The 20,107-nt window shown below is 39.9% G+C and overlaps 1 protein-coding gene across 1 annotated transcript in view; it reads left to right on the top strand.

Moving 5' to 3' along the window:
- nt5dc1 (5'-nucleotidase domain containing 1) overlaps positions 1–20,107 on the top strand; it is a 105,200-nt gene that overhangs the window by 77,406 nt on the left and 7,687 nt on the right. The window contains exons 9-10 of the mRNA XM_088934863.1: positions 2,925–3,046; positions 18,109–18,279. Of these exons, the coding sequence (XP_088790989.1) occupies positions 2,925–3,046; positions 18,109–18,279 (293 nt within the window). The remainder of the gene's footprint in view (positions 1–2,924; positions 3,047–18,108; positions 18,280–20,107) is intronic.

The raw sequence follows: 20,107 nt of genomic DNA, 5'->3' as shown, positions 1-20,107 counted from the left end.
ATCTGTTTGAAAAGAGACTGAATAGGTGGACCAGTGGAGCAGATATTAGATGATGAGCAGAAATCTTTAGAAAAAATGCTTCAATACCATCTTCACCAGCATATTGATTGCTGACAGTTTTACAAAGCACAGCTAGTACTTTCAGTTGAGTAACTGGTAGTATTGAGCAAAGACAACCACATCTTATTGTTTAGTTAGTACCTATCACACAGTTAGCAATAATGAAATGTACATTGAATGAATTTAGTTTTTTTTTTGTCTAACACTACATTACAAATCCCTAAGATGTCTTTGGGAATTGATGGTTGTAATAGCTTAATTTGTAACTCCTAATGGTACATTTATTTTTGATATGTTTGATGTAAAGTCAAGTATTGGGATTCTTAGAGGCCCTAGAGGTTCACCAAGCTAAATGATTTTACTAAATCAAAATTAACAGCTCGGGACTAAACCAAGAGCTGTCGCAACTTTTGACTCTTAAACCCATAATTAGTGCTTGCTGGCAGCACTTTTACAGCAATCTTTAAAACGTGTCCAGGCGTCTCAACTGATGAGATGAAATAATTTCTGCATCCCTCTAAAATCAAGATCATTTAGACAAGCCAGTTTATTACTATTCTCAAAGCTGCATTTTAGCTTCAATCAGAAGAGATGGTTCACTTTCAAGCACAAGCTATGAAACGAAATTTGTGAAGATCTTCAGTTGACTGATATATGTATGAGTAAGATATCAATTAGGGTTGGTTTATTTGCTGACTCAGTTGATTCTAGATGATGTGTTTATAATTTGTATAAGAGTAGATTGCGATGAGAGGTGCAGGAGATCCTTGTCTGACTGACATTCCCCAGAATGCTGTAATGATCTGTTACCCTCTCAGTTCTGAGGAGATGATTGGTCAGGTGATTAGTTTAAAAATCAGGAAGGAATGTTTCAGTTTTGGCTTGATTCGCCACCTAGGGACAGAGGCAGGTCATCTTTGTGCAGCGTTCAGCAGAGGGAAGGAAGAGAGGGAAGGAAGGAAGCAACCGGGAACCTCTGAGTAATTTTGTTTTCTGAAAAGTCTCCAAGAGAGGCTGAGTTGTTCCTGGAAGAGTTTTTAGTGAAGACTGTTTTGCAGCCAGTAAGATGATTAGCAGCCTGCTTATTCTTAGACAGGGATTTTTAAAATAAGTTTTAAGGCTCAAGGAAGAGCTAGTCTTTTGTTTTGTAATTTTTTGGTGTATTTTTTCTGCACTGTAAAAAAAAAAGCAGTTTTTTTGTATATTACAGCTGCATGTTATATAGCACAGCTATTTTAAAGGTCCTATTAAGTCACTGAGGTATACCAGCAGTGTACCAGAAAGGTTTAATATTTGAATGTGATGTGATAGTGTCTTGGAGATATTGCAGTATAAAACATGATGACAAAAAAAGGGTTACTTAAGTTCTTAAAAATAAAATGCAATACTATTTACAGTCTGTGAAATTTGAGATGACTCTGCAGTGACTACGGAAGAAGGGATAGCAGGGGTGTAAGACTAAGGGAATGTGGTCTCAGCAGTGAAATACAGATATAGCTGAAGCAGAACAATCACAGTTTCCAAAGGGGAGTATCTCCGAAATAAATATCCCAGGAGATCCTGAAAGAATTAATGCAATACAGATCTTTAAGTTATGAGTCAAAGAGCTGTTGTAGTAGAATAATAAGTGCTATACTTTGGTATTGTGGGAGATAGAATTTGAAAAAATAATCCAGACAAACCAATTGCTAGGAATCAAGCAGGGGAAGGACGAGAACAAATTCTCAGGTACTGCACATGTGTAGCAAAATAAAGTCTGAAAATAGTAACCAGATGAAATCCAATAAGTTTTGGTGCATGCAGGTACAAGACAGACCTCCCTGGCAGTGGAAAAAAAGAAATTCATTTCTCTGCCATCACCTGCATGTTAACATCTATATTAGTAGAAAGTCTGGAAAAAACGTGATGAATCAAAGTGAAAATGAATGCACAGGATTCAGTGTTAATTTTAATTTCTTTTGGGGTTTTTTAAAGCATTCTGTTCCTTTCACTCTAATGTGATTAAAAAATGAGTAGAGGTTAGAGGGGGAGTTGCCAGACTGACACTCGAGGTCCTGAGGGATGGACTGAAAAAGATTTTGGGATAGTTTAATGATAAAAAAAACAACTGCAGGGGCTGAATGCTCTCCTCTCGACTGTAACCCTTCATACATTCCAGTGGTATCATACCATGACTCCTTTCTGTAAACAGCTTGGCCATGCACTCTGAGTAACTGCATACTTCCCATTCCAGTTTCTAAAAAAGTTCTACATCACAACAACTGCTGCCATATGTTTTTTTTTCTTTTTCTGCTAAAATATGTATTATATACATAACCCCAAAATGAACTTCATCGAGCCTGTACTAAGGGAAAGATGTCAGACACTGAAGCGAAGGGTCCATTGCTTCTGTGTACAACTGAAATTGACTCTGTTCAGGTTATTGCTTTTTTCATTCCCATATATATTACAATTTCAAGGAAAAAAAATAGTATTACTTATAGAACCTCTTAGGTAATGACATGGATATAGCGACTTACTACAGGGGCAGACATCAAATTTATGGGAATACTGTATGAATGACAGTACAATTCATAACCTTTTTCTTGCTTATAAAGAAAAATAAATAGATTTATCACTAAAATATGTAATAGTCATTTTAAATACTGCTTTGAAGACTAGTTTAGGAACAAATGAGCACATACACAGATTGTGGTTTAGTCTAGTTTTTAACTTTATAAGTTATTTAAAGTTAAATAACTTAAAATGATTTAAAGATATTTATTGGTTTTCACTGGAGTACGTGATATTTTTTAGATTAATTGTTTTACAAATGCAGCCCCTCCATTTGTCTTTGTTTTACCTTCTTTGTTTTCTGGTGGCAGTGGATGACGAGGAGGACAGTGAGGGCCTTCCAGTGCTGGACAAGCCCGGCTGGTACTCGCAAGGGAACTGGCCTCATCTCCATGAACTGCTGAAGACAATAACAGGAAAATCGGAGCCAAAGGTACAGAACAAAAGACTATTTTTCATCTGACAGTTATCCCCCAAATCTGTGGCTCATAGTGAAAAGCCAAACATTTGTTCCTCACTGCTTTTTAGAAGTGTGCCTTTTGATGTGGTGCATTTTTCATTGGCTGGAGAGTTTATTTCATTTCATTAGTTGGCAAAATGCACTTTGTATATCTCCATAAAGTAATGCCAAATTTAGCTGACCTTTTTATTGACTCATCAGTGTGTTTGAGGCGAAGTAGGTCTGTGTGTATTAAATCTTGTTGGGTGACACGGTAGAGTGGAGGGTAGCCCTGCAGCCCCACTGTCCGTCCTGGGTTCAATTCCACACTGTAGCACTTTGTGGAAATGTGGAGTTTGAATGGTCCCCTGCGTTCGCCTGTGTTTTCACTTCTTCTGCCGGTTTCCTTCTCCAAAGTCGCATTGGCTTGATTAACAGGTGACCCTAAATGTGCCGTTTAAGCCCTGCGATAGACTGGCGTCTCCATCCATGTTGTAGTCCCGCCTTCCTCCCTGTGCTCATGGGTTCTCCTGGAGCTCTCTCTCAAGCTGACTCCAGCCTGGAGCAGATTTAGGGTTCGGTGTTGCCCCTCAGTCAAGAGTAAAATAGATAATAGGCAACAGTCAACTATTTCATACCTTACCATAACTTTATAACAAAACAACAAAAATACATGAAAGAAAATCTTTCTTTTTTGTTAAAAGCAGGCACTTTCAATACTCAGGTATTGAAATGCAATCCAAAATATAGAAGTGATACTGTACATACCCTTGATATTAAAAGACGTGTGTTGAATAAACAGAGATTCCAATTCAAAGGGGGAGCTGCACCGGCGTACACTGGCTTGCAAAGGAATTTAAAGGTTAATTCCTTTTTAAATTTAAATTCCACGCTGAAATTAACTTCAGCTCACACTGATGGTTTTTTTCTTAGCTGTGTGTTATTTAACTTGTTGTTGCTGCTGCCACTGTTCTGTGTTTAGCTTTTTGGTGTTTCCTTAATATCTCTGTATCGGAGCATACATGCAAATAAGCATTTCGTTGTGCGTATGACAATAAACTGACCTGAACTGAAAAGTCGAAAGAAAGAACACTACAGTTGAGCACCTCTGCCTTCTTCAGCTGGCAGGCATGTAAAGCACAGAAGACTGAAGGCTCAACAGTCGAAATGTTGTCTTTCTTCTTTCTACTTTTGAGATTAACATTCACTTGTTCTTTTGCAAACAAAGAAAAGGATTGAGAGACCTAACTCCACATTTACACTAAAGGGCCCTGTTTCATTAAAAGCATCAGACAAATGCAGCGTAGAAAGGGTAACTAGTTAAAGGTGTTCAGTATTTAAAAACATAAAGACTAAGACATTCTACAACAGTAGTATTTGCTCTCTATGCTGTACTAATTATGGAAGAGTGCTACTCGTGGTTCGTGTGGCTCAGGAGACATTCACACTCGCAACACTGTGATGAATTACACCTTTGTGAACTACTGTATATACACATCTGCGAGGGCTTTTTCTCATGGGCTCTAATGCCAGGTCCATGGTTCAGCCTAGCGCCCAAGAGCTCAGAAGTTAACAGTGCTAACCTCCATGCTACTACACCACCCTGATGAATGTTTTTTTTTCATACACAGTTAGCAATGTTATATGATAGTAAAGTTAAATGATAGTTCCTTGTAAAAATCCAACTTTATCATTTAGGCTCAAATACAGTGTCAGCAGTGTGCTGTGCAGTCCAGGTTGGTGTTGCAGTTCTGACACCCTCAAGGGTTTCCAGTGCAGTGACTACCAGACAGAAAGCACCTGCTTGGAAGCACAGCTAAAGTTAACAAAAAAAAACTGCTCGTCCACTGTCCACATCTCACCGTGAGCTGCACTAACTACTGTTGGCTAAGTGGTCCCATATCTCCATAGACACGTTCATCTAGTGGAACTGATACCGCTAAATATTGTAGCTGTAATCGTTGCTGAATATGGAGCGACCTATGATTAGGGGTATTCTCTAATATGTAGCATAGTATGTTCTGTATTGTATGTATGCTGCTCTGAATTTCTGCACACCGGTTATCCTTGGCATAAGAGAAGAGAAATGCTGAAGGGGTGCAGAGATGGCAAAGATAAAGAGCACTTTAATTTTTCTGTATCTGGCAGACGTACTGTAGACTCAGACTTTAGGCTGTTGGCTGGCTGTTGGATTGTGTGATGAAGCACAGAATCCACACAGCAGCTTAAGGGCCTGTAAATAAAGACATCACTTAAAGGGCACCTAGGGAAATTTGCTATCCACATATTTTCTTAGCCAGTGAATGCAGTCAGTGTTTGCTGACATGTCTAAAAATGCTACATGAAAAGCAGAGCTGGCCTGCACTTCAACAAGCTTCAGTGAACTCTCTTGAGTTGGCTTTCAGCTGTAATGTTTTTAGTTCTCTTAGTTTTTAGTTTGAATGTGAATGAAATAAGTTAGGCATGTTTTAGTTGGGTTTTTTTAGCGACAACAGGCAACAACTATCTTTCTTTCCGAAGGTGGTTGTCAATCATTTGTTAAGTGTTACTCATAAATAAAACATGAGCTTACTGTACAGCTTACTCCTAAGTATTATCTTGGCCGTGACATCATCGATTTGTGCTCAATGGATCAGAATACCATAACCTTGACACAATTATCTCATTCGTTTTGCTTATGTTGCCAATAGATTAGTACTGTATATATACAGTAGCTACTATTGGCTATTCAGTTATGAAATGTAAATATTACCCCTGCAATGCCCATATAAACAAACACCCCTGAAAACTACTTATTTTTGTGCTTGACCAGGATTTGGATATCTACTGTAAAGATAATTATCTAGTCTCATTCTCTGCATTAGAGTGGAACTACACAGCTGTAAAGCTAATCTCTTTTACTTTTGGGACATCATTTTAAGGACTGTGATAGAAAATGAGTCAAGGTAGAAGGGTTGTACTATAGGTCAATGGTGTTGGAAACTTTGTCATGATAATAATTTGTAGTCCCAGATCTATAGGGTTATTGGGATTGGAATCGGTAGTTTACATCAGACAAATTAAGTACAGCTGTCTCCTTTTGTACTGTATCTGAGTTTGGTCTTTTGTTTGAGACCTGGTCTGGTGTTTTGAGACCAATAGTTTAGAAGCCAAAAATAGAAAAATAGAGAAACAACAATTGTAAAGGTATCTGCAGTCTAAAGGTAAAAGAAAAAAAAATCATACCAATCAAGTAAAACTGTTTAAATGTTGCTTTAGGTTAGCAAAGGGATTAACCCTCTGTCTATTTAAACAGAACCTACAGAAAATCCTACTTAGGAACTCCAGGGGGAGTTAAGCATTTGTGTTTGTTTTTTAATACCATTCCAGCACTAAAAAAAAATGAACTGCCTGTGGCAAACCACAGTTGTAAACAAAACCAACTCAAAATTCCAGTACTGTTGTCTAAACTCTGTCATAAATGAAGAGGAGTTGTTCTTAGCCTCGTCCTGGAGAAACACTGCCTCTTCTGTCAAATTCTTAATCACAGGCCAATCGATTATAGTTTCTATTTGTCAATTTTCGTTTAACTCTTGGCCCTGTGCCAGTTTCTAAGTTTCAGAAAAAGCTGCATGGCCTGAAATATAACCGATTAGATCTCTGCAGAAGAATTAAATGTAACAGCAAGCAAATTGAGAGAAGTCTGTGTAAAGTCCTGTATGCTGAAGTCGTTGGAAGAAAGTAACCGTTGAAGTAGGGGATGTTTGATGCAGGACTGACCAACGAAACCAGTTAAATAAAACTCTAAACAGGCAAGCAGGCAGATCTGTGAATCAGTGAAGTGAAGTCACTTTGCACTGGTGTTTCAGAGCTCTGCCAGGACCAAAATTGGGAACCGCCGTGCTAGACCAGGAGTCTTCAATCCTGATCTCGAAGGGCCAGTGTGCCAACACTTTTTCAGTCCAGGTGACAGCTTGTGAATCAACTCATTACTGTCTGAACTGGACCAATTCAACAGCTTTTCTAAGCTCTTCGGGTGCCACTGCTGTACTACTCTAGGACCTTCTGCAAACCTACAGACAGGCTGTCCCTTTAGGACAAGGATTGGACTGTCTTGTGCTGGAGGATCAAGTGGAAAGGTGTGGCTAGATATACAGTCTCAGTAAATGGAACCATTCATACTGTCAGTGTTTTATTCCAAAACGTACAGTAATTGCATTTATTGTGAATACAGCACAAAAAAAAAGCAGCACCAGAAAATGTATTTTCTTCACAAGTTAAAAATGTGTGAGCTTTGTCATGGATTTGTACAAAGTTTGAAGAGGCTGTGTCCAGATGGAATTAATCGTGTTCCTTTGTGGTTTGTGTCTCAGGGCATAAGCTTCAGATATTTCTGTTGTAGCCATAGGACAACTGCTTTTTTCACATGATTTATCATGTTGTGGCCAGAAAATGATTTGTCATGCACACGCCTTACTTATCTCTTGGTGGCAACAAAGTCAAGATGTAAATATTTTTCCATATGTCAGCTCCTGGGCTTTGTAGGATAGTTTCTGTTTAGTCCATTGTCCTTGTTTATTATGGTAAAAAGTGAACTTCATGTTGAAATCCTCAAAATGATCAGCATCGTCTTAAATAAACAGAGATGATAAGACTTTTAAAGGTTAACTGTACCACAACAATATTTAAACAGTCTTTTCACATCAAGAACTGCGTATTCATATAATTTTGAGAAGCAGGGCATATTATTTCTTGGTACTACAACAGAATATTCCAACTTCTCTGTTTCATAAAAACATAAGGTTACAAACGCAGGGCTTTGTCCCATCTGGATCAGGATAACTCACAGTCCATCGCTTTATTCTCATAATGTTAAGGCCTGTGGTCTGTGTTATATTTGACTGTACCCAACAAAGTGTGCTGCGTCATTCCCACAGCTGTCACCTTCTCGACAGCAGTGCTATTAAAATCTATATTGTCCTCAGGGATGTTCTTTCCTAAATTTGCAGTCGCCAGTAATTTAACACGGTTTGCCTTTTAAATGCTTTTTCCCCTCAGAGAAGAGCAAGGAACAGACTCATCCCAACATGCCCAGCCTTTGTCATTTGAAACTTAGCTTTGAGCTTTACAGTATCCTATATGAAAGTTAGCACCGATTACAAAAGCCAAATACCTCAGTACCGCAACCCAGTTGCCCAGCAAGTCCTATGGGTCATGCTTTTGAGGGACAAGAGTGATACCCTGGATGTCTTCACTCCACACAACACCAGTGGCTTTGAGTCATTTGTCTTATCATTTCTGACAGTTCTGCAGATTCGTCGATCAAGCTGCACAACAAGCGAGTATCAATACTGATTGAGACATTTAGGTCATTCTTTTAAGATGATGTTAGGTATGAATGTAAAAAAAAAAACTTTGCTGGATGCTTGTCACATGTTGTCATTATTAGCTCATGCCACGTTCTCTGTTTTAATATCCGAAAGTGGGAGTAATCTGAAGTGGGAAAAAAATGTGAAATGAATTTGTGTAACCACTATTGCACTGGTTTAAAAAAAACTGTCCTCTATGTTAGTCAGTGCAGAAATATAGTGTAAATGTTGTGGTTTGTTGAGAAAGCGGGCAGGCAAAAAAAGTCCATCGCTTTTAGAAAAAGAAGCTTTAAGTCAAAAATTTAAAGCTTTTCAAGTTAAAAATTCCAATTAGATATGACAGTCTCCTTCTACAGTATAATTCCAAGCAAAGGGTATGTCTCTTTTCACATAGAATGTGAATGGTTGGGGAACTTCTGTAACTGGATGCATACGTTAGAATATGTTAAGTCCTGATGAATGTGTTTGTTACTGTAACAGTAAGTTTGTTAAATTAAATATATTTTAGAGTATAGAGTGTGTATCTAGACTTTTTATATTGCTACTTTTCTTCTCTCTTACCAATAATAATAATAATAATAATAATAATAAACTTTATTTTATATAGCGCCTTTAAAGGTGGCTTCTCAAAGCACTTTACAGGATGACAATAACAATAAATAAGAAGACTACAACAATAAATAAGAAGATTTCACAAGATAGGACACAATTATAACAACAATACAACAATAACAATAGAGGAGACCGTGGAAGGTGGTATTAAGAAGAGCAGAGGGGTGAAGAATGGAACCAGTTAAGTAAAGGCTTTTCTGAAGAAGAAAGTTTTGAGTCTGGATTTGAAGGAGTTTAGAGAAGGTGACTCTCTAATATCCTTGGGCAAAGAGTTCCAGAGCTTGGGGGCATAGCAGGAGAAGGCCCTGTAGCCCATACAATGTAGACGGGCTTGGGGGACAGTAAGGAGGGCAGAATTTGAAGAGCGGAGGTTGCGAGGTGGGGAGTAGGGCGATAAAAGTTCAGACAGGTATTGAGGTGCCAAGCCATGTAAAGCCTTATAGGTGAGCATGAGGATTTTAAAGTCTATGCGGAATTTGACCGGAAGCCAGTGCAAGGACTCCAGGATAGGAGTAATGTGAACACTTGCACTAGACCTGGTCAGGATTCTGGCTGCTGAATTTTGGACATACTGCAGCTTGTTCAGAGTAGATTTAGATACCCCAGGGAGTAGAGCATTGCAGTAGTCAATCGAGAGAATACAAATATGTTGATCAGCTTTTCAGCCACAGTTAATGATAGCATAGGGCGTAGTCTTGCAATATTTCTAAGGTGAAAAAAAGATGTTTTGACAGTATGCTGTACATGTGGGTCGAATGTTAAGCCAGAATCGAATATAACCCCAAGGTTTTTCAATTTTGATTGAAGCTCAAGTACAGAGCCATCTACAGACAGGGTTACAGGACTGGCTTTACGAAGTTGATGGGGGGTACCAATAAGCATGACTTCAGTCTTGTCACAGTTAAGATGAAGGAAGTTTTGAGTCATCCAAATTTTTATGTTAGAGATGCAATTAGATAGAATAGAGACAGCCACATCAGTGTCGGGTTTGGTATGGATGTACTGTATATTTGAGTATCGTCAGCATAAAAATGAAAGCTGAGGCCATGTGATCTTAAAAGCTGACCAAGTGGGAACATGTAAATGCTGAAGAGCAAGGGGCCCAGTATTGAGCCCTGGGGGACACCAGACTTGACAAGACCAATTTCAGACCTGTACCCATTGAGAGAGACAAAGTGACAGCGATCAGTGAGGTAAGACTTAAACCATTTGAGGGCAGTGTCAGAGACTCCAAACACAGTCTCGAGACGAGAAAGTAAGATGTTATGGTCAACAGTGTCAAAGGCAGCACTGAGATCAAGAAGGATGAGTATGGAAAGAGAACCAGAATCAGAAGCTATTAGGAGATCGTTGGTGACTTTGACTAGGGCGGTTTCTGTGCTGTGAAGTTGACGGAAGCCAGATTGGAGGGGTTCGAAAAGGTTGTTTGTCATGAGGTGGTTATGTAACTGAAGTGTGACAGCACATTCTAGAAGTTTAGAGAGAAAGGGTAAGTTGGAGATGGGGCGAAAGTTGTTAAGATTGTCGAGAGCCATGTTAGGCTTCTTTGGCACGGGGGTAATAGCAGCAGTTTTGAGGACCATTGGTACAATGCCGGTGCTCAAGGATTCATGTATTATATTGAGGACAATGGGACAGAGAGAAGAGAAACAGGACTGGAATAAAGTGGTGGGAATGGGATCTAAAATAGATCTGGTGGATTTCATGCGCGTAACTAGTTTGTTTAGGGATGCTGAGTCAAGAAGAGAGAAGCTGGAGAGACGCGAACCAGAGAAGTTGGATGAGGAGGGAGGAGGTATGGAAATTATATCCGTAGTGGAGAGAATGTGATGCCGGATGTTGTCAATCTTAGAACTAAAGAAATCTAAGAATGTGTTGCAAAGTTGTGATGAGGCAGGTAATGTGGTAGGGCAGTTTGGCTTGAGCAGTCTGTTGATGGTGGAGAAAAGATGTCTGGGATTGTTTTGGTGATTTTCAATGATGTGAGGGGCTTTTAAGGGGCCACAGAGAGTGGGGAACAAATTTCTCTGTTCAGACTTTCTCTGTTCTCGGAACAGACTGTCTTCTGTTTTCTTCATGTACTCAGTATGTTTGGACAAGGGGTGCATCAGCAGTAATTGTGAAAGAAGCACACAAATAAGATCACATGTCTTGGACATCATGGAGTGCTCAGAGTAGCGTACACTACAGCAGTGAGCCAGGGATCAGAGCAGAGATCAGCTTGAAGGGGGCTGGGGAGAATGTGCTTTCTCTGACTTGTTCCTCTGGGGGGCAGCTTCCTGCTGTGTCTACAGTATATCCAGACATAAAGGCAGTGAGAAGCGATTGTGGTGGAAGAGAGAAGCAGTCAAGCTCAGTGCAGCATTCTTGGATTTATTAAAGGCTTTGGTTTTGACTGCATAAGTTACAAAGTTGTTTTTTATAACATGAAGCTATAATACAATCACCATCTGTGTATGAAATACTTTCTTCCCATTTCTGCTTTGTTGTTTTTAGTCAATTTATGTTTTTATGTTTTATGATTATTATTTTATTTTAACTAATGTTCACTTTTGACTTATTTTATGATTAGGTTTAGATTCTGTTATTTAAGCTTGCTTCGATCAAATGTGTCGAAGTCATTTCGGAATTAAAATAGTATATACTGTATATGTAGAATTTATATAATGTATATTACAGTATGTGTATAATGTATATATATATAAGGTGCTATTATATATAATAGTATATATAGATAGGTATCTGGACAGTGAAGTCAAAATTGCTATTTTTGTTGTATACTCAAGCAATTTGGATTTGAGATGGAAAACTGAATATGAAGCAAAAACCTTTTATTTTAGAATTTCTGAAAAAACTTTTACTTTAGAATATTTCTGTGCTTATATGTTGTACCGTCTTAAAATTATAGCACTTTTCACAGGTCATTTCAGGTGAGTAAAAGTATTGGGAAAATTGGCTGCAGGTATGTTTTTATTGGTCAGATGTTTCCTGTTGAATTGGCTGTGCATATAAAAGAGCTATGAATATGCAGTGTTGGACTAAACCTTTGCTCTTCCTTTTGGTATTGGCATTTGGAGTCAGTAGGCCTAAACCAACATGAAGACTAGAGAACTGTCTTTTAAAGAGAAGCACATGTCCCTGCATGGTAGTTCAAATCTCTGCAGCAGTCATACTGTATATTGTCTTTTAAGTTTGGAATATCTTTCCTGCTTGCTATTACTCAATAGCCTCTTCAGATGAATTCAATGTAAGGCTCTCTGGTGGAAATAAGTGTCTCATTTTCTGCATTAGTGGTAAACTAATGATTGTTAGAATTTTCTCTTCTAGCACCAGGAAGTGTGATATCCCTTTATAATCAAGCTCCTAATAAGGACTGTATTTTCCAGAACTTTCTCTTTTAAATACAGGATTTGTTTCTGCTTTCATCATATACTGTATGCTATTTTTTTTCCAATGTCATCAATTAAACATTTAATGTAAAAATAAATTAAGATATATTAAAACTCGATTACTCATGTTTTGGACGGTTGGACTCCATTCCAAAGGGTAATTATTAAAAAGGTGAAAGGAAACAGCAGTGTGTGGGCATTGTTGGTAGAATGATTGAGTTCTACTGTAGATAGCAATCTGCAGGTTTTGACTTTCTGTCCAAAGTTCATGGGCTTCAGGCCCAGCTTGCTGACCTCTCCTATAAAACTAATTTAGCAGGTTTGCAAGGTTTGCAAATTTAGCAGGAACGTGCTGGCATGGTCTGTAGGGTATGTACTGTACATACCACAAGGAGAGGGCAGGAGGCTTTAGGGGGGAGAGGTATCTGGGTGACCGTAGGCTTCAGCTTCATGGATGGGCGTCCACACTGTAGAGGGTCAGCATTCCCAGATCAAATCTCTGCAAACACTTCCAGGCCTTACGGGAGACTGGGTACTTACAGTGTGGGGAAAACAGGAGGACTGACAGGCCCCAGAGCATCCGGGAGCTCTCAGTAAACAGGAGATAGTGATAGTGGGGGTGTCAATTATTAGAGTGTGTTTGAGTCATAGGGAGATTCATAGTGTGTCGCCTGCCTGATGTCAAGGATACAGTCTTCCCTGATCAAGCTTCTAGCCACAGCCAGGATGTTATGCTCCATGTTAGAACACATGATAAGATAAGATCACTTTATTGGCCATATACAATTTCTTGCATTAGGAAATTGTGTTTTTCGCATACCCCAGCTTGCTCTCCGTGAGACACACAGACGGGGAGAGAGAAGCTTGGGGTCAGAGCACAGGGTCAGCCATTTATACAGCGCCCCTGGAGCAGTTGGGGTTAAGGGCCTTGCTCAGGGGCCCAACAAAGTAGGATTCCTCTGCCGGCCGCGGCAGATAGTGATAGTGTCAAGGGTAGATTGGTGATTCTGCAAGACTAATTTAAGGAGAACAGGAAGCTATGTCAGTATTTGGATGGAGTGGAGGCTAGGGAGTGATGCTGTATTTGCTGTAAGTATATTCTCGGCAGTGGTTGAATCCAGGCAGGGGCCGAGCAAAAGTGCACCCATCTTAAAGGTCATGACTGGAACACGGCTGTGCGAGGATGACCGAGTGTAAAGGAGCAGCTGTTTAGGTGAGCTGCCTGTGTCAGTTTGTGTTGCGGGTGTCTGGCTCAAAGACCATTTAGACGCAAAATAAGCTTATGCATTCGCACAAGACTGATGATAAGAATCTGCGGTTAAATTCAGCCAGCATTCCCTCTATTAAAAAAGGAATTTAGGTCTCAATTCAACTTTATTGTCATTAAACTTACACAGGTGCATAGTATAATGAAAAGTGTTTCTCATTAGTCACTCAGGTGCATTATATAAATAGGACAGAAGATAAGACAATAGACAGTAACACAATAGTAATAACAGTAACATGTAATAACATAACATAAATAACATGTAACATGTAATCAATAGCAATAACAGTAACATGTAATAACATCACATAAATAACATGTAACATGTAATCAAGTAATCATTGGGTAGATGATAGATAGATACTTTATTGATCCCATGAGGGAAATTGCAGGGTAGTCATGCAGTCAAGCTTATTTCATTTTTACAGGTAGACTAGTTTAAAAGTTTGGAATTTCCCATAACGTTGCATGAAGAGACATGTTTCCTCAGCTGCAGATTCTTGTTCTTAGTCTGCAGTAATGCCTACAGTTGTTTTGTCTCTAAATGGCTTTTGAGCAGCAACACAACTGCCTGTTACCCCGGCAGTGGCGGCATGCTTCTCTCAACAATACTCCAGTAATAAATCGGAATGCCGTAATTCAATGTGTAGAAACGAAAATAAAGAGGATTTTACTTTTATTAAATGCCAGGCTGTGCCTCTCACTAGTTGCTTAAAAAATCACTCATTGAGTGAGTCCGTGACACTGGAGGAACTAGAACACCGCTAGTTCCTCCAGTTCCTCACTCATTTTAAGAAATTACAATTAATCACATAAGAAACCATTTTCAGCATCAGGATGAGGAATGGGTGTAAAGGGCTTCTCTCCCTTGCCTAATAAAAATGTTCTGAGTGTAGTGAATCAGGGCTCAGGGAGAGCGTGAAGCACGGTATCTAAGGAAGGTGTCTGAATCCGGGTGCCAGCTGGTGCGCAATGAGCCGAGGCAGTGATGGGGATTTATGGGAAGCTGGAGAGTGGGATCACGCACCACAATCCTTAAGAGTTTTTCAGAAACAAAGAGTAAGATGGGCGAAGTTCGTAGCAGGGCGGTCGTGGAGCAAACAAGCCAGGAGAGGATCCGGGAACTTGTTCGGGAGACAAAGTGAGGGGTTGGTACACAGCAAGCTAGACAAGGCACGAAAGCGAAGCAAGAGCAGTGCAAACGGGACTCTCGGGGTAAAGCCCAATGACGGAGCGCTGAGCACGGGTCCACTCGGAACTTAAATCCCACAGAGACAAACTAGGCAGTTGCCTGAGAACTGGAAGCAGCCAGCTATACTGCATACAGACACCCCCAGTGGGTTTATCAGACTGCATGGAGACAGGGGGTGTGAACCGACATTCACACAAATATTCCAATGAGGAATCCTTTCCTTCAGTCAATAAAATCTGGAAGTGTTGCGTTATCCTGAGTATCTTATCATACACCCCATGTTGCCATTTAACACTGTCCAAATAGGGAGCTGCATCAGCATGCGTAGGCTGCAAAGGAACTAGGTAAAAGTTAAGAGACACAGTGATTTGGCTGTGTCACCTTCGGCAGGTGTGCACTGTCACTGTCATTTAGCACTATCTCCCATTCTGAGTCTTAATATCTTTTTATGCATTTTTCTTGTTTTAATTATTTGTTCTTTAGATATTCATGTCTTAAGATTGCATAAATCATGCACTGTTTTCCCTTGCCTCACCTAAGAACTCAGAGCTCACTGATAGCCGCACTAGACCAATCAGTCTTAATTCTGGTTCTGGTAAAAGGTTATGAAACTTAAGAACTAGAGACGTCGAGAAGTGTTGAAACCGTTGCTTTCCTCCTTTATGGAAATGAGCCGAACAATTCTCTGGAAGCAGGAAATTGTTAAATAATTCCATCGGTTGCTATTTCGTTTTTATATTTAAAAGTAACAGCAATGCTAGAAAGCCTCTGCACTTCATCACACACTTGGAAAGGTTTGTTACCGAGAAGCAGCTTTTAAAGGCCAAGGGATGGAATTCCAGACCCGCCTACTGGCAGAAACACATGGCTTCCTGTGAGCGTTCATTCTGCTTTACAGCAACGTGCCGTCCCCCACCCCCGGAATTCCACGTGGGAAAGTTCAGAGAGGGCTTTCAAATGTACCTCTCCAGCACAAAAAAGCTCAGTTTGCAGGAGCGTGTGCAGTAACTTTTGCTTTTTAATTAAAGGGCGGGTGCCCGGTTGAAAGAATTAGTTATTGTGATTTGATAAATACTAGGTTTTGCTCCCGCAAGGATAAAACATTTCGTGGCAATGCAGAAAACACGTTGGCTTGCGTTTTTGTGTCATTTTTAAGTGGATGGCATCTAGTTTTAAAATGTCTTGCTTTTTTTAAATGTGTTTTTTGTTAAGAAAAAAGTGAAGCAGAGTTCATATAATTGTAAACATTAATAATCGACATATTTCTTTTTTCATTTTTAATCTACTGAGTTGAAAAACTCATGAATCTGAAAGGAACAGGTTTCTTATCATTCTGCTCAGTCTGTGCTTATCTGGACCAGGGTTTATTTTCCATTTTGGTCTGACATCTAAAAGCAAATCTGGCTTTTTATGTGTACTTTTTTTGTTTTTGTTCTCTGGTATAACACAATATAAGAGACAATTTAGTTTACAAGGTGTCAAAAGTCATCAAACTGAATGTTAAACTGCCTCCTGAGAACAAGAAGCACATTTATACACAGTTTTATGGGTGTCTGGAAAGAGCTACCCAACCATGATTTTAAAGTCAGTGCTGTGGCTTCGTTTTAGGAAATGAGATCTTGGATCAGTTGGCTTCTAACAACAAGTGGGCCAAATGGCCTCCTCACATATGTAACCTTTCTTATGTTATTGTGTTTTTCATTTAGGGAATTGCCCTGGCCATATGACACAGATGAACAGTGTAATTCATGTAAACTGTATAGCAGACCTTGTTTTATGTGATCATATTTATTGTGGGTTTCCAAACCAGAACAATAGATTGTTACATGTGACATTTGAAAATTTTGAAATGTTGCATATTTTGTTTTAGTTTAGAACTATAATCTTCTAAACTCAGATGCCTAAGTGGTTAGAGAAATTATAGTTGGAAGAACAGTTCATACAAAGTGATGGTCAGCACCCCGCACTTACAAACAATAATAATCATTTTCAAAATGTCAAGGAGTAGTTAGAATGTTCATAATAGCCAAAAATATAGACAGCGTTTAAAAATATAGCCATTTAGCTTACAGTGAAACAAAAGACACAATGATTTTTAAGCACAAAGGAATAGGTAAATTTACTATACCATTGCAATGCTATATAATGGGTTAATGAGCGTGTATTCATGCTAAAAAAAAATCCTGTACTCAAGCCCTTGCTTCTTAGATCCAGGATATTGCATATATATTGCATATCCTGGATATACACTTGCACTTGGCCAGACTCCCTGTCACTGGTATCCTTCTATAACTCTGCACCTCACAATGTGTTTTTCCTCTTCAGTTTTCTTATATTACACCAGTACCCCAGTCCCTCCACTCACTACCTCAGCCACTCGGCTCCTGCCCATCTTTAGTCTCTTATGGCTCCCTCTGCTTCCTCTTGCCCTTCCTGCTCGGACTGTAACCCCCCCCCACGCACCTCCTCAAGACACATCTACAGTATTTAGACAGCGCCTGTGTACACTCAGCTCTCAACAACATGCTTTACTAACCGTTACATTGTATTCCACCAAATGTGTGTCATAACATAATTGATTTTTTGCACTTATTCACTAGAAACAACTACCGGGTGCCTTCATGACTGCTTTGAAGCTGTACTATCCGTACAAGCTCGCAATTGTAAAGATTTTTGCTACTAAATGTATTTCTCATTTTGGTTCTATACAAGTTTCTATACAAGAATTATTGTACTATCCTTTATTGTTCTCGCTCTTACTTATAAATCATATCTGTTGTTTCCTTTTGTACCTGTAGTTAATGTAAATACTATTGCTTGGATAGTGTGTTTGCTACGCTAATAAATAACAGAATGATTTAAAACACTAGGGGCAGAGCAGTGGCACTGTGGCTAAGGATCTGTGCCTGTGGCCTGAAGGTTGCCAGTTCAAATCCCGTGACCGACAGAGGAATCCTACTCCATTGGGCCCCTGAGCAAGGCCCTTAACTCCAACTGCTGCAGGGGGCTGTATAATGGCTGACCCTGCGCTCTGACCCCAAGCTTCTCTTCCTGTCTGTGTGTCTGTGTCTCATAGAGAGCTAGCTGGGGTATGCAAAAAGACAAATTCCTAATGCAAGAAATTGTATATGGCCAATAAAGTGATCTTATCTGTCTCTTATCTCTCTACTGATTCCATTGCAAACACACAGTAAGGGGATTCTTGTCGACTCATTTTCACTTAAAGTCTTTTGTCTGTCGTCCTGCAGGTGGTGTATTTTGGAGACAGCATGCGCTCTGATATTTTCCCAGCTAGTTGCTATGGAAAATGGGAAACAGTTATGATTTTGGAAGAGATGGAAGGTGAAGGAGTCCAAAAAAGTGACACGAACTGTAAGGACGCAGAAGCTGAGCCTTTGGAAAAGAAGGGAAAGTATGAAGTAAGTCTTTTCTAACAGCTGTTTCCTTTCAGCAGCTCTTCCGCCTGTACTCTTATACAAACCCAGAGCTTTCTGAGTGAGTACGGCAAAGCACCTATTGTAGTAGTTTACATGTTAGTTTACAGGTCGTCACCTGTACTTCCGTGATCTTTTATATTGTAGCCAAATGAAAATAATAGGTGTAGGTTCAAAAGCTAACACTAAGGGAAGAAACAAATGAAAAAGCTTTTTTTTTCCAAAAGCGAGATGTTATTGTCTATGTTAAGCTGCAGCCAGGTGGAAGATAGTCATGAAAGGATCCATATGCATGAAACAAGCTGGTTTATTGGAAAGAGGCAATAATGTAGCTGAAAGGAAAAGGTCTGATGAAAACACCCGAAGCCGCCAAGGCGAGGGCTGATGGAGGATTCCAGGACAGACCTGGAAGAATGGACAGGGGCAGCTGGAGCGATGCAGGCGGGTGACTGCGCAGACATGCAGGACTGGACTAGATAACCAGGGAACAGGAAGCAGGACCAGGCTGGAAAACAGGAACAGGACTGCGCAGACCGCCAGGGAAGCAGGACTGGACTGCAGACAGAAGCAGGACTGCTCAGGATCGCCCGGAGGCAAGACCCAAATGAAACAGAACTCACAGGACAGGGCATAGCGTGGCTAAGAGCAGCTCAATAACTGAGGCCCGAGCAGTGGTGCTCATCAAGGTTACTGAGCGGCAGGTTCCTGGGAAGCACTGGGCAGGATTAAGCACCAATTGCAAATGTGACCAGTCTCCGAAAAGACTAGGAGAGCCCGCCCCGGGTGTAAATCTACTGTATACTGTATATCTTGGACAGATGTGGGAAGGAATCGTTAAGGTTGTGGATTCCAATCCCAGCTGAGACACTGCAGTTATGCCCTTGAACAAGGTACTTTAATCTGAACTGTTCCAGTAAAACACCCAGCTGTATAAACTGGTGCAAATGTAATAAATTAAATCTGATGGGTAGGTATAATTTGAGGCATGTGAATTCTAGCACATGCTTTCCTTATTCTCTGGCAGAGCTCTGGCAAAAGTGTAATATATCAGAGGCAAATGTGAACAGACAAATATTTAGTAACAATGAACAATAACACAACTACACGAAATAAAACAGTGAATCTCAGAAGCCTATGTTCTTCAGACCCAGAAACAAGAAAGCTAATCCTGTAACTTAAATTCCTTCGCATTACCTTGACAGGCCAGCAGGAGAAATACCCTGCGTCCAGAATAAAATAATATGACCCAGTGCTAAATCTGTGTTCCTACACTACATCATGGTGACCAAAAGTTGAATATTCATTCTATATCACGATAAACCAGAGCTAGTCACCAGAAAACCCCCTTTGATCATCTGTGTCCGAGCCCACTAACTGCCAGGTAAACCCTTAAATGATTTTTTTAAAAATTTTAATGACCTCTAAACACGTAACAACCACAGCAATTAGATCAATTAATTATTGTATCGTAGATATCCTGAATTCCTAGATACCTGTATGATTTGCAGCCCTCACAAGAAACTATTTTGCATGATAAATCATGACAAGGAAGATACTAGTCCACAGGATGTGTTGCCTGATCCTGAGATGAGTCAGCTGTTCTACAGAAAGGAGTAGCTGCTAGCAGAAGAAGTCAAAGAATCACTCAGTGAGTCGTTTTTCAGGATCTGTCCATCCTGTAGTGACTGACATATCCTTCCTGCAGTTTGAAATGTGGCCCAGCTCTGTGGAGAGGGGGGAGGGTGTGCTGTGAAACAAAGAATAAAAACCAAGAACACAGACTCATGCCAGAGTAGTGTGTTAAAGAAATGTA

The sequence above is a fragment of the Atractosteus spatula genome, chromosome 2 (assembly GCF_055471065.1).
Source record: "Atractosteus spatula isolate fAtrSpa1 chromosome 2, fAtrSpa1.hap1, whole genome shotgun sequence".
NCBI lineage: Eukaryota > Metazoa > Chordata > Actinopteri > Semionotiformes > Lepisosteidae > Atractosteus > Atractosteus spatula.
The sequence above is the reverse complement of the archived record's forward strand: the minus strand, read 5'-3'. Positions and strand labels throughout refer to the sequence as shown.